General features: G+C 41.5%; 1 protein-coding gene across 1 annotated transcript; it reads right to left on the bottom strand.

The window, feature by feature from the left end:
* Positions 1 to 4,106: 4,106 nt before the first annotated feature.
* Positions 4,107 to 14,490, bottom strand: emx1 (empty spiracles homeobox 1). The gene is made up of 3 exons (XM_088919752.1): positions 14,145 to 14,490; positions 8,064 to 8,248; positions 4,107 to 4,360 (listed from the first exon to the last, which is right to left on the bottom strand). Exons 1-3 carry the CDS (start codon positions 14,488 to 14,490, stop codon positions 4,193 to 4,195), a joined length of 699 nt encoding a protein of 232 aa, XP_088775878.1. The 3' UTR covers positions 4,107 to 4,192.
* Between the last annotated feature and the right edge of the window lie 603 nt (positions 14,491 to 15,093).

Here is a 15,093-nt window from a genome sequence, read left to right as displayed (position 1 = left end):
AGAGCCACAGCATTAGGTACAGTAAGTCACAGCAGGCTCAACCAGTCTACAGTAAGAGTCTTTTTAACTCAAGTCCAACTTCAAACAGCAGCTGAAGGTGTTTTAATTCACTGCCATAACAGGGTATGCCTCAGCGTTTTATAACGTTGCTGTATGAAACACCAACACCTCTCCCTGTATGCCACAATTGGAGATATGTGGATCTAGAATCAATACTGTAAAGACAGCACGACAGAAGAGTGTCTGAAGAGATGTTGGCTGTGTGGAAACTGAATGGAAGGAGCTGGGCGTTCCTACTGCATTCCCAATCATTCCTTCATACAGAGAAGAGTTTGTGCAAAGTGAACTGTGAGGAAATGTCCTGCACTGCATTTTGGGCTTGAACAGTGAAGACTACAAGAGGACCTGCACCAAGTACGGTATTCAAAATCCTCACCGGCACTGACGGTCAACCCAGAGGACTTTTCAGAATGAACAGTAAAACATGAACTATGTGAAAGCTTGTTTAAAACTGAGAACAGGTGGCACGTTTACACAGAGGGTTGTGGAAGTATGGAACAAGCAACTCAGAGATGTTAATAATTCCTATGAACAATAATAAACGTGATCAGGCCCCACATTTCAAGCTTTGCCTTAAATTCTAAGAAAACAAAATGCCTTTTTTATTAAATTGATTCTTGTTTTGCTCCGCCTGCAGATGAGAAGCCACTCAGGCTACATGATGTTACCCTACCAGCCAGCTGATGGGCTCCAGGGTCAGATTCACCTGGCAGGACACCTGCACCCAAGACTGCAAGCACGGTTTGGGCTTTTATTTCTGAGAACAAATGTGATGTTGATAAAAAAAAGTAGTATTCATTACATTTAACAAGAGAGGAACAAACTGAATTTTTCAGTTAAAAATAAATCAGTCTGAACCTTTTAATCATCACAGAAACAGGGATGTTTACTAATGTTCATAACCGTTCTATGAGATACAATTTAATTTTACTTTAAATTGATAGAAGTGTATCTATTTACACACATCACTCTGCTGTAACTGTCAGCATGAAGAGAGGTTAAAAACTCCAAACAAGAGAAAGCCATTCAGCCTGTCTTGCTCAATGGGGTTGTAGTTCGTTAATGATGCAAGCTGTGTCTTTTGATTCTTGGATCAGTCTCTGGCAGTGCTGGGAACCGGGAAAACTCAATGTTCTCTTTTTTGTCACCTTTAGTCTCATATGTTCATTGCTCTGCCCAGGTATTCTCTTACTGGTCACCACTGAGGTGTTGGAAAGTCTTAAATCACTGCTAGAGCTGCAGAAGGTCAGAGCTCAGACACTAACACCTGTAATAGGAGGTTTAGATTCATAGTCAAACAGCTAGTTTAAGATATAGGGCGTGAATACTTAATTCTGCCACTCCATTCACACCTGTATCTCAAACTGGCTAGTTGACTAGAATTGCTAATTAGCACTTACTGGGATGAATGAGCATTCAGCAAACCTTGTCAGATAAGTGCAGTTTATTAGTAAATTGGTGAATATCATTGCTGGGAGATGGAGATTGTTAGTACTTATGTCTGAAGTTGAAATTTAAGAGCATTTCAATATTCATTCAAACGTTCTCCTTTTTAGAGAAAACCACTTTAGTTTTTTTCCAAAGAATCCTGAGTTTGCCCCCATTTTGAATGTGAGTCACCGCAGCGCCAAGGACATTAATTATCAATAGGTATAGAGAGGAATGAGATGTTTTAAAGACAGAGAGCTCCGCTCACTGTGTATTGGAATCTCATGGCCTGGAATCTGTGCTGCAGGCTATTTCAGAGAAAGCATGGTGGGCAGCTCTCTGGAAATGCAGCTGAGCGCAGTGGCAGCAGCTTCTAACTGCGTTCAGAATAAGAAAGCAGTCGTTGTCTGTCTCTTATACGCCAAACTGCGACCTTTCATGGAAAGGTGCTGAAAACAGTGGCAGGTTATATGGCTAGAAGAACTACACCAAATATCCCCACCCTACACCCTTCAACTGGCTAAAATATGAATTCCAGGGCATCTGGAATCAGTGGGCACGGTGTTAGTCTAACCCAACTGCTAACCAAAGCTTTATAAATTAAATAAAATAGCCTCTATCCTGAGCTACATGGAAAATGATTCCAGCAGTTGCATTTGAAAGCTATGTTCAATATCTGACACTTCCAATACTGACTTGGAAAGACAGATGAAGTCACTGGATACGAACAAGAAAGGAGAAAGCAAAAACGTCTCTCTCACTATCCTGGTGGCGAGGCCAGGCTTTTGTCCGCAAACACTATAAAGAACCTACAGCTCTGGTCTGCTGTGCAGTCATTGTCTTCATGGATGGAACAAAACGTCTGAAGACAATGGTCTAGTTCAAATGCAGTTTCAGGTGAACTGAAAGATTCTGTCCTGATGAGGAGGCACCCATGGGAGGGGGTAGGTGCCCTGGCCCACAGAGGCCCAGAGGGGCAGGTGTTGTGACTCACTGAGGCTGGCGGGGGCAGGTAGTGTTTCCCACTGAGGCTGGGAGGTGGGAAGGCAGAATCCAGGCACTGTCACCCTGGAGCTCCTGCTCTGCAGAAAGACAAGGGCCAGGCTAGGGGAATTCTAACTGGAAATTCAGCTCAAGTCAGTGAAGGAGCTGTGGACTCTTGTGATGGGTTTGTATCTCTGTAGTCACTCGAATTCCACTGTCGGCATGGGTCTCTGTGCAATTACATACTGTATAGTTAACTGTGTTGCACCAATGAGTCTTAACAAGGAAGAAACAGTTATCTTTGGCTGCAAACTTTAGCTTTCTACTGGGAAGTGAATAAAGATGGAATAAAAAGTTATAAGTTCCATCTCCTGTCATGTTGTAAATGGAGAAATAGCTAGCTAATTTGCATATGCATAATTAATTACAACTACTGCATTGCAACTACTGCTCTAAGATTCCTATGCATGCACAAGTATATTAAAAAGTGTATTTAGTGATTAGAACCAGAATTGCCTTCACTGTCATCACTTCCTGCTGCATACAGTAGTGAGTAAAATGAGACATCATGAGTCTGAGCTCTGGCCTTCCTTACTCAAAGAGTAGTGCGTGTCTGGAACACCAGTGGAAGCTATGTGGTTGAGGTCCAAACCTGGGCACCTCTTAGAAACAGCAGGACATTTTATATTCACTTGGCTACTAAATTACCAGACAAGCAAGATGGGCAGAATGACCCCCTCCGGTTTGCAGACCTTTCTGATGTTCTGACTTCCAGTCAGAGTGTGTGTCCATATGGGCTTGAGCAGCTCATGTTTTTTTGCTGCTCCTAACCTGCAAACTGGGACATCACTGCAAACCCACAGCAGTGCCTAAACCTACACCAAGCTCCGCACAGAAAGAAAGGGAAATGAATATAAAGTTCTCTCTCAATCTGTTAGGTCAGAGTAACCACAAAAAGGCATTACTGTCAATCCCTTATGTGTAAGAGAGGTGTAAATCGCACACAGCAGCCACAGCCTGACGATCGATGAAGAGCACTCAACACCTCCTTCTTCTTAACAGCTAGTTTACTGGGATTCATTTTATACAAGATGTTTGGGTTTATAAAACATTTGTGCAAAACGGCAGCTTCCTTGCAAAGACCATGGACTCCCCCCAACTCCAAGGACAAAATCTAAATGCCAACACTGCAAAGACCCTGTTGTCTGTGCGCCACCCAGGGACTTCTCTTGACAAGCACTGGACATTTGACACACACACAGGAGGATTCTTTCTAGACAGACATCAAGGGCAGACGGGTGAAGGCTGTGGAGAAGAAGGAGCAAGGGATGTCTTTCTCTTGAGTGGGTTTTCAGCATAGTTCTGGATGGACCCGAACAGCTTGCAGGGATTTACTGCGGACTGGCTGTGAATGTACAAGGTGCTGCACAGTTACCTATGCAAAGCGGAAAAGAACAAGACACACAAAACTCCCCCTGTCTTTACTGTCACTATTCTAGCAGTCCACACCTTCTTGCTTCATCCAAGAGAGCTCTGCTGTGTTCCCAAGTCCATCTTTTCCCATACGGAGAAAATCCTCTCCAGTTCATTAAACAAAAGGAGCTTAAAACCTCTGCAAATGACAGATTCTGCCATTGCTCGTGTTCTTCAATATATCTCTTTATATCTAATAATATGACATAATAAATAGAGTGCTGCCGGCAGGAAGCGGGAGCAGGGGCTAGTCGTCGGACGTGACGTCAATGTCCTCGGAGCTGGCCTGCTTGGTGGCGATTCTCCACCTGTTGATGTGATGGGTGCCCTTCTTCTTCTGCTGGCACTCTGGGCCCTCCTCTTCCAGCTTCTGGCGCTTGTACTTGGTCCTCCTGTTCTGGAACCACACCTTCACCTGGGGAAAGAGGAGGACAGGAGGGTGAGAGGGCTCACTCACGCACCAGGGATCCTCAGTCTTGGCTCAGTCCTTCTAGGGGAACAAACTGGATTTATGACATCGCTTACTGCAAATGGTGCATGAAATGTCTGTCTGACACTTCAGGTCCACTCAGAAACCCAAGAGATATAGAGTTTTCATTTCCCCAAAAGTATACAGGGGATATCTAGTATATATATGTCATATATTATTTGCTCATATGGGGCACCAGTGATAATCACAGGCATAAAAAAACAGACTGCAGTTTATGATGACAGAATCCATTTCTTTAAGGAACAATAACTTTCTGGAAATGAAAATATTGTCCATTTTTAACACAACTGTCAAACTGCCATAACAGACAGAAAGTTGGTCTGAGCTCTCTCAGAGCTCCTTAAGACAATCCAGCAGTAACATTTTTAGAATTATTGTTCAGTTTTGTTGGAAAACATTATGAACATAGATGGCACTTATAGCATTTAAATAATTCATCAAGTATGCAATATCACTTTGCTTAAAATATCCTGCATTATATACAGCCTTTATGCTTGTAATTGAGTGCTTTGTGTGAGTCTAACATGTCTTCTAGATTTGCACAATTTATATTTTACTGACACTTTAAAAAACTGATAGGAAATATTTTCCTGGACACAAGCAGCTTTAAAAGCTACTGCAATAAGTGTATTATTACCCTTGTTACTTTTATCTGACTTCCCTAAATAAGAGGGTGAGCACTACAGTTCTCTCCCATAATTGGTTTGGACAGAAACTCTAGCTGATAGCTGGGACACACAGCACCTCTTACAGCGCAAGGTGGTTATACTGAGCCAGAATACAGCACGCCATCTGCTGGCTACTTATCAAAGTCACGGTCTTGACCACGGCTTGCTCAGATCGTAGCCTGTTCACCTCATGTGCGTTGCAGAGGCAATATCACCCAAATGATCTGGAAAAAGCTGGTCATATAAAACCAAAGTGCACCCTGATGGTTGGACCCCCTGAATTGCTCAATATCTTAAATGAATCACTAAATTGTTCCAGGTCTTCAGGTCATGGGTATATTTATATTCCTTGTGAACCCTGTGCCTTGTCTGTAAGGAAAGAAAGATCTTCTTTCAGTCACATCCATTCAAAGTACTCTTAATAGCTCCAGTGATTCTTCACTGATTGCCCAGAGCCTATTCTGGAGGCACAGGATACAATCTGGTCTCCTCCCCTGGATGGGAATTCAGCCCAATGTTGGGGTCACATACAGACAGGCCACTCTGAAACACCTATTCACCTAGCAAGTGCGTTTATGAGGGGTGGGAGGAAACTGGCATGCCTGGAGAAAGTCCACATGAGTGCAGGGACCCAGGGGCTGTGAGGCACCAGTACCGACCACCACCACAGCATATTGCCCAGTATTTGGGCTCTAATATTTAGGTTGTGAGAATCTGCACAGCAGGAAGAGGATAAATCATAAAACAACAATGAACATATTTCTATTATTAACAGCAAGTATTAAAAACAGAGTGGTCTGATAACCCTATTTCTATGATCCAGCCATGCTGTTAATGATCAGACCCTCAGGAAAATGCAACATGTTCTCTCATTGACAAAGTCAGTATTTGGCCTATGGATTCATGGTACTTATGAACAAATACGATCATTAATTCTATTTATCTGTTTAAAGAAACGCTTTGAGGCGAGCTTGTTTCTCGCGCGATTTGCGATTCTAAACTGTGCATAACGAAAACTGTACTTCAATGATATCTAAAGTCTATACTTGATTATATGTGAGTAGCAACGGTATTTTAAAAAAACGTCTGCTGAAATTTGCTCAAGTAGCGTAATAACGAGCCACGTTCCCTAGAGACTCTCTGGACAGGTATAGATGTGAATTCACAGACCTTGATCCTGCTGACCTGTTGGCTGAAACCAGGAAGCAAACAACATATGTCTGAACATATTGGTCGACATAATTTCAGCACCAGCCAACTTCAGCGCACTTCTCGTCGAAAAGTGACCTTTCTTTCATCAGAAATTAAAGAAATATTTGTGAATTTGTGTCGGTATTTCCAGATATTTTCTTCATCACTTAAACGTTAAAAGGTTGTATTTTTCTTTTTTCTTTGAGTATGTATCCCCTAATCGATTCTAATTCTCACGCGTTACTTCAGTGTCTAAACGGAGGAAATGACGTACATATCACAGGGAAATGTCGGTCGTTTTGATGTACAAAACTAATTCCAGTTCACAAAAGTGTCCAGAGGAAACAGTGAGAAAGTTAGATTGTAGATGGCAATAGCAGTGCATTGACGGTTGCTTACGGAATAAGACCCCACTTACGCCGAAAAAAGATCCATCTGCTAGTACGCTGTTGGTGTAATGATTTAATCAATTAAGCAATTTGAGACGTTTCGCACGTTTAGGTTCTTATAATTATGCCCATCGTTCATGTACAGTGGTTTCATTTTAAAATTAATTCTAGTTATATAAAAACAATGATTTCCTCGGTTGATTTCCTCATCAGTTAAATTCCAATAAAACTCAATAAAAGAGACTAGTATATTATATAACTATTATAGAATTCAGTCGTCTGATACTTGAAAACCAAATGCATACAATAAACAACACATTATTTTATTATTAACTATTTTACTAATTGGATTTCGTTTAATATACATTTGAAAAAAATCGACTACCTTGTGTTATTTTTTAAATACATCATTTCGACGACGAAGAGATGTACACAGTGGAATTATCTCAATTATTTGAAATGTGTACAATCTCGGCAGTTGTGCTATGTGTAGTTGTGATGTGATGTGTAGTTGCCGGTAATATTTTTTTCATCATTACGTGTACGATGTTCTTCCTTGGAGATCCCTTGGCGATGATGGTGAGGTGGCGGAGGAAGAACTTCGCACGGATTCCGGAATAGCGCCTATGTTTGCACGCAGACTGCCCCGGGCCTTGGTGTCTTTGCTGATGGGGTAAGCCCTGAAAAAGGGCGCTTTCTCGACATTTATTTGTTCCGAGGTGATTTTGCGCCGGTCGGCTCGGAGTTTTATTCGCACGTCCTGGATGAACAGAGCGCGAATGGCTCCGAGCAGATCGGACAGTTTCAGAACCCTGACAGAAATGGACCTACCCATGTTTCTCTATAAATAATTCACAAACTACTTGAAACATCTTAACCTATGAAAATGCCAATCTCCCCACCTATCGCAAATTAGGAACATGTGCTTTGGTGGGGATATGTGACTACCTGGAGTCTTTACCTAAAGGACGTTAATCACACAGCCCCACAGCCGCGCAATTTGTCATTGATACAGGGTCGAAGTTTAGTTGCAGCCTGACCTGAAGCTAAATGTTTTGATAGGTTGTCGTATAGATTCTTATGTGAAAACACACACAACTTTGCGATCACGACAAGTGCTTTGGGAAAAACACCACAGACCATTTTTATTAGTAGTTCAGGTGGGTAGCTGCGTTAACATGCGTAGGCTGCAGAGGAACAAGCAATAGGTTTATTCCATGCCGAAAAGAGAAAGAAAACACAACGTTTCGTGTTCTTCACACCCGGAGAAGGCTCCACATCTGAAACGTTGTGTTTTCTTTCTTCTCTTTTCAGCATGGAATAAACCTATTACGTGTCCCAATGTTATTAATGGCTGTTGACCGGAGTGACCAGGATTACCTGGGTTTCGGAGAGGCTGAGGCTGTTGGCTAGCTGCTTCCTCTCGGCCCCCACCACATAATGGTTCTTCTCGAAGGCTCTCTCTAGCCGCAGGAGCTGAGACGGGGAAAAGGCGGTCCGGATCCGTTTGGGTTTCCTGGCGAAGGGGCCGTGCAGCAACAGCCCGTCCTGGGAAACATCATTTCCTGGGAACACAATCACAGGGCGAGTCAGAGACCGTCTCATGAAACTCCCACGGACTTTGTGCGCGCAGGCGAGGCGCTCTATTGGAGTTTAATCTACTAGAAACGGTCTCAGCGCCGCACGGATAGACTCCTAATTATCCCGGGATTATTACCTCCCCGGGGTTACCAGATTGAAAGGAAGTGACCCTTGTGTACCCCTGTGTGTTTAACCGCTTTGTGGCTCTTTTTCCTCTTGTCCCATTCCTTGATGAAAATTAGCCTTCTTTACACAGCCGGTACCTATCCGTGTATGGCTTTTTATGCACGGCTGAGAAGCTTTTTACTAATTAAAGCCAAAAAATGGGAATAGCGCGTATAATAAAGACGGAACAGGCAACAATAATAATTAATTTTATTATTCCACAATTATCTTCGTTTGTTTTCAACTGTCTTTAATGCCGTATTATAATAGCTTGAAATTCTCTAGTTGTAAAAATAATTACCAAAAACGACGATTATAATATCTTCGTCAATTGAAGATTGGCTGAGGTGAGTTACTTTTCTAAAACAAGCCGAGGCCCCTTGCTAATTCACGTACTCATGCCTCACCTTAACGCACAAATCCGCCTAGTCTTTTGATTTTGTGTTGGTCTTGGCGCGTTAGACGGTGAATTTGAATAACCGCGACAGGGATACAAATCCAAATAAACTTTCGAACAATCCGATTTATATTAATTTTGCAGAATTTTGCATTCATTCATTTCATTTTGCATTTCTCCCGTAAACGGAACCGCATTTTTCATTCCTGTCATTTGTTTGCGATTAAGGAAAGCGGCAGAAAACAGTAGGACTCGGGCTATGGACCCTGTAGTGAAATGTTAGGATTCTGGATGAGGTTCGCCGTCCTCCTCCTCACCCTGTAGTCAATCGCGGGATGTCATCCGGAGCAGATTAAAGTCGCCGACAACTCTGAGAGCTCGACTCTTAACCCCCAATTTGTGTAGTTCGGTCGAAACATTCTACGAAACCCATGTGGGCCCCCTAATTAAATCCGTCATGTATTTAAAGTGCATGAGATTTCTGTATGTATAATCATAATTTACCATTCTTTGCTCAAAATGTCCTTATTTGTGAATTTAGTAATTTCATTAGTTATATCACTGAGGACTGCCTGCCTGAGAAACTGCCTGGTGTGTCTTAAGGCTTTTCTTGAAACTGTGCTTTTTTGCTTTCCTCCCAAACGGAACGGGATACTAATCGCATAGAGCACCAACAATTCGACAGGTCGTAGCTGCAGTGCTCGCAGTTCCGATCTGCAGTACGGGGCCTGACAGAATCCCCCGCGGTGACCATGTGGAAAATCATATTAACCCGTCTTGTAATGGGACAGCGATCTGAGAACAGATTTAATCACGCATCCGAAGAAGAGCTGGAATTAAACTGTTTCTGTCTTAACTAGACACTCATCATCATCATCATCATCATCATTATTATTCAGCTACACTCTGTGCTCTCTAAAACGATCAACATTCTCTTAATATCTTACAGCTTTCTACCGCGAAAGGCGCTATATATAATTAAGGTTGTTATAATTAAATGACGTAGCAAAAACTAATTCACAGATTATAACGAAATTATTATTTATAGTATTCAATTTATTGTAACTAAATTGTACCGGTTTTTTTTTCAGAAGTACAAGGGAACCAACCTCAAATCTTGTATTATGAAGGCACGTTTTAACATTAAAAATAACCACTTTGGTTACACAAGACAGAAGGCATCCCGGATAGCAAACCAAACACGCAGCTTTAAAGCCCGATATTGAATAATTGAACTCAAGATAACATCAACAAAACAGAACCACTGCTGTTGTTATATAAACTGTATATATCCAAGAGCCGTCAATGATTTCAAAATAAATTTCCCGCCCTTAGTCAACGATAGTTTCCATGTTCGTGCAATCTCTGTTTGTAAACATGCGTTTACCTTCTATTGTATGAATGTATGAAAATGCAGATACAGCCGTCGTTCATCGTGTTCGGCCTTTTAGCTTCAAACTGTATAAAATACTTATGACATACGTTATTAAAAGACTGTATGTTAAAATTAAGGGACAATTGGAAAACATTTACTTCCGGATGTCTTGTCAAGAGCTCTACATTCTGTATTAAACTGCTAGGAGAGGAATCTTGCTTCGGGACACCAGGTGACCTACTAAATCAGAGTCTTCAAGAGAAAACTACTCTTCAAAACGTGGAGGGAAAAAACAAAACAAAAGAGAGCCGATGTTTATTACAAAATCGTCTCACGGGACTGGAAGACAGGCTCAGCCATCACTGACAAAGAAAAAATGTCCTTTACAAATTGACTTCACGGGTAGAAAATTGTGGCCAATTATCCGGGCAGCCGTGTGTCTGCGCTGGGACATTAGAATCTTTGCGACGCTCCTGTTGCAACCGAGCGGTTGTATTTATTCTGACATCTGGTTTAATTCCTCCCGAGGGAAATTACAATTTTTTACCAAATAAAATATAAAACCAGCGAACACCGAACATTTCCTGTATGGTTCCGCACCAATTCGGCCACAAGTACAGTAGGTTCCCTGTAATTAAAAATAAAGCAGTATCTACTATTTTAAATTGGCTGTGGGCGGAGGCTCATTCCATGCCAATGCAGTATTCAGTAAAACCCAGCGCTTTTACGTTGTTTATTTTTAAAAACGTTCCCACAACTTTAACAAAATCTTGAACTGTTGATAATATATGCCTGGTTCTTTAAGTGTATGGATGTACGAATGGTCGCAAACGAACCGCAGGCCTAACCGTAAGCGCTTGAAGTCGGTTACATCTGGTTATTTTCTAATACAATTTACTTTTGTATAAGGTAGTCGTGTTCAAAGACATCAGTTCTCTTTGTTAATGACTGTTTAACGAATTAGAGAACTGGTCCCTTCAGCACTTAAACTTAAAGTAAAAATACAAGATTGTGAGTTACTTAGACAAAGCTGAATTGTTGGGGAAGGCAGAATCTGGTAAATCTGAACTGATTTTTCTCAAGAATTGTGAAGAAGCCCCAGTCAGGCCATACACTACTGAATAGCACTGACTGCAGGCTATATCTGCAGCTGCTTTCTTCACCTGCAAACAAAACAATTTGTTCAACCAGTTTTGACACACTGCCGTCTGAAAGGTTAATTGACAAGGCCTCATTGTCCTGAATGGCCCGTGTAGCCCCAGATAATAAAAAAACAGGGGTAACCCACCGAGTTCTGTAGACAGGCGTACATATTGTGAAAACCACTAACAATCTAAATAAGCATTGTTCTTCTTGAAAGGCATTAAATTCAAAGAACATTTAGAAATCGGATATTATCATAACTAATTTAGCAATGAATTATTGAAATATCAGAATATGCAAACATTTCTCTCATGCCCATCTCCGTGTTTGAATTACATCAGAACATTCCATCAAGGCAACTGAAAGAAAACTATTTTGTAGGTTGCTAAAAGCCTACACTTACATTCGAGGTTAAATTTATTTTAGATAGTTGGTGTTCGTTTATGGGTCTTTGGCGAGGTCAATCGATTTTTACTTCTAACGAGAAATGTCATTAAGATTTTAACTAGTGTTTTATTTTTCATTCATAACTGCGAAATAAATGTTGTTATCAGATCAGCTCTTACTGGACTGTAGTCACACAAAAATTATAGTAAACCCATTGCAATGCAGGCTAAAGACTATTATTATTCAACAGGACGATGAAGAGCATTACAGAAACGTGTTAATTTATTTAATTGCGTTTGTGCACACTCTGAAACACAAGATACTTTCAAAAGTTCCAAAAACTCAATACACCTACAGTAATTGTAAATTACGGGTTTAGCCCCGAACCCCGCCAAAAAAAAACAAACTATCGCCAACAACACAGTCTCGTATTAAAACGGAAACATCGCAGTTTTGAGGACACATTCCCCGCACGACAGATCTATAACTCCTTTATTGTTTTAACACAGACGTGTGTTGATGATTTTGCTGCTTATTAATGTTTCTGCAGTACTGTGATGTGTCGAAATAATTCATTGGAGAGTAACAAACTACACTGCGATGTTTATTATAACCGTGGCACGATCCTTGAGCTTTTTGCTATTCAAATAATGGTGTAGAACTCCTTATCGCACGCGCAAAAACAAAGCAAAATCGTGTGAACGGCGAGGGGGTAATTTCACAGGCAGGAGGCCGTCAGCGTGCCGGGAGGAAGGCGAGGCTGATGCCCGCTTGCTGATCGCCGTTTTCCAGTAATCGGCTGGTCTCAGCACCGCCAGTGACACAGAACAATTTCAGCTATCTGAGGTACACGAGCCCATTGCCTGTGCAGGCGTCGCCGGGAGCAAAGCGAGAAAATTTGCTGTCGAGAAGATAACTTAATCTTTCTCTTCCCTCCCAGAACAAAGGCATCCTTTGATGATCTTTTTTATTCTTTTTCTCCACGCTTTTCCCCCTCAGCCCCGCTCCCTTCACTCGGTGGAGTTCATTGAAAGGAATGCCTGATGAGGATTTGCATTCTGAACTCTGTAATGAGAAGGAGCAGCGCTTCAGGAGAAGAATACTCTTACAGGCTTCCAAAAGCCGGGCACTTGCACAAACACCAGAGGAACAAACAGAGCCTTAAATAAAAATGAATCGAGTGAAAGAGTTGGTAAAAAGAAGCACTCTTCGATGTCGCTATGTTTTGAAGTACGTTTATCTGTTGAAATTTGAAGTATATTTCCCTTTACTCCTTTAACATAGTTTAACTTTCTTACACGGACTGTTTAATTTACAAATCTGTGGTAGCCGAATTACATCCAGGGTTGGCAATATTGTTTTATTTAGTTTTACAGCTGCAATTATTAGTTGTAGGATTATCAACTTTTGAAGCAAGAGTTACCAAGTATCTGCTCACTGTTTTGTTTATTTGTACTTAGAACTCGTATGTTTTTAACCAAATGCTCTATATGTCATATTTACACCGAAGTATGATTGTACATAAAGTAGAAATACATAAATATTACCGTAATCATATATAAACAAATGAATATATTTTATTTAATGAAGTGTAATTACAGAAATCCAAACTAAAAATATTTTAGAAAGTGTTCCGACTCAAAATATTTCATTTTGACATATCATGTGTATGTATCATGTATCATGTATATTTTCTCCACATGTACTCAGTTATGTACACCATGTAGTTATATACACAAGCTGTTATAGATACATGATTTTATAATGCTAAAATAATACGGATTCATTGCTTATTATTCACTAATGTTTAATTTCTAATGGTAAAGGTAAATTGTTTCTAGTTAGGTCAATATAATTTCAGGGCCGTGACTAAGTGGATATATCAATCATTTAATCAACTTATTAGTTATATATTAATAATTAGACACAATTAATAATTTCAAGGAATCAATTATATTGATCTTTTAGATACATTAGTTTAACCCATGTATCAAAGTTTATCAACACACCTGAGAGATAAACGTTTTATGTTTCATGCTAATTATACTTTTATAAATCAATTTAATCACGCACAACAGAAATTTACGATTTGTACCGCTTTTGCAGTTAACATAATTGTTACTGTCACATAACGTGTCATTATCAATGCCGACTCAATACTAAACCATCACTCAAGGCCATATTAACATAGCCCCCTGCCCGACAGCGACGGTTAGGCGACTTTCCCTTGCCGCCTGGTAATTATGGGACTGCAAATCAAATAGCAATGCATTTAGAGAAGGCGGTTTTATTCTAAATATTCACTCCGTTACGATTTTGCCGACTTCCTTAAAGTTTGCCGGTCCTATTCGCGGTCGCATGCACAACGTGCTGCACGCGAAAATGAAAAGTGCTCTGCACATTTAGCATTTACCTTGAAATCTGTGTCCGAAAAATCGGTTCCGTAAAACCCAAGGGTAAAAGTTAATGGGATCGCGGTGCTGGGTTCCGAAGAACGAGTGCGGGTGCTGCAGATGCGAAGACCCGAGCTGGTGTGGGTGAACAGTCAAAGACGGGTGGTTCACCGTCTCGGGGAAGACCAGCTCCGGACCAGAGTACAGGGACCTGCCCGCCTGGCCCTGGAACCCCGTCATGAAGGCATCTGTTGGGTTGGAGTAGCTGAGAGCTGTGGGTCTGATGGGTTCCTCGGCGGTCAGAGGACTTTCCTTGGCCACCAAGGACTCGATTGTGAAACAGCGCTTCGCTGCAGGCGGAAACATGGTGACACAGTTCAGAGTGAGGTCCGAAAACGGTCGGGTGTCTGTACGCCAAACTATTGCAATCCAAAAAGGGGAGGGGGGGAGGAAGACGAAAATAGACAAAAAGAATAAGACGGTACAGTCAGGGCGCAACGGAGAGCTAATATCCCAAACACCAACAGGAGAGATGAGTATCCATTCGTCTTGCCTGTGCTGCTGTGGCCAAGTGCGACAGATTCGGCTGAGACTACTGAGGATCGCGAGCGGCTGGGATTTGAGTGCAACACGCTGGTACCTGGCGGGGGCAATCTGATTGGACAACTACACCTGCCCGAAAGGTTGGAAGGGGCACCTGGAGACATGGATCGCCTAGAAAGACGGACTGGAGCCTCTGCAGAGAGACTTCATAGCGCTCGAGGCGGCTCACGCGAGAAGGAATAAAATCGAAATTAAGCACCTGGTATGGAGAAAAAGCTCGATTTCGTTTTACGTATTTCAAAAGCAGAAATGACGTATAAATCCCAATTACTAACGCCACTTGTCAAGTACATGGTCTGTCTTAAGGGTGACAGATCTGAAATTGAATGCGGGATTTGATGGCACCGCCTATTACAAATAATCTTA

Source organism: Atractosteus spatula, chromosome 1, assembly GCF_055471065.1.
Source record: "Atractosteus spatula isolate fAtrSpa1 chromosome 1, fAtrSpa1.hap1, whole genome shotgun sequence".
Classification (NCBI taxonomy): Eukaryota; Metazoa; Chordata; class Actinopteri; order Semionotiformes; family Lepisosteidae; genus Atractosteus; species Atractosteus spatula.
Note: the sequence above shows the minus strand (reverse complement) of the source record. Positions and strands in the feature narration are given on the sequence as shown.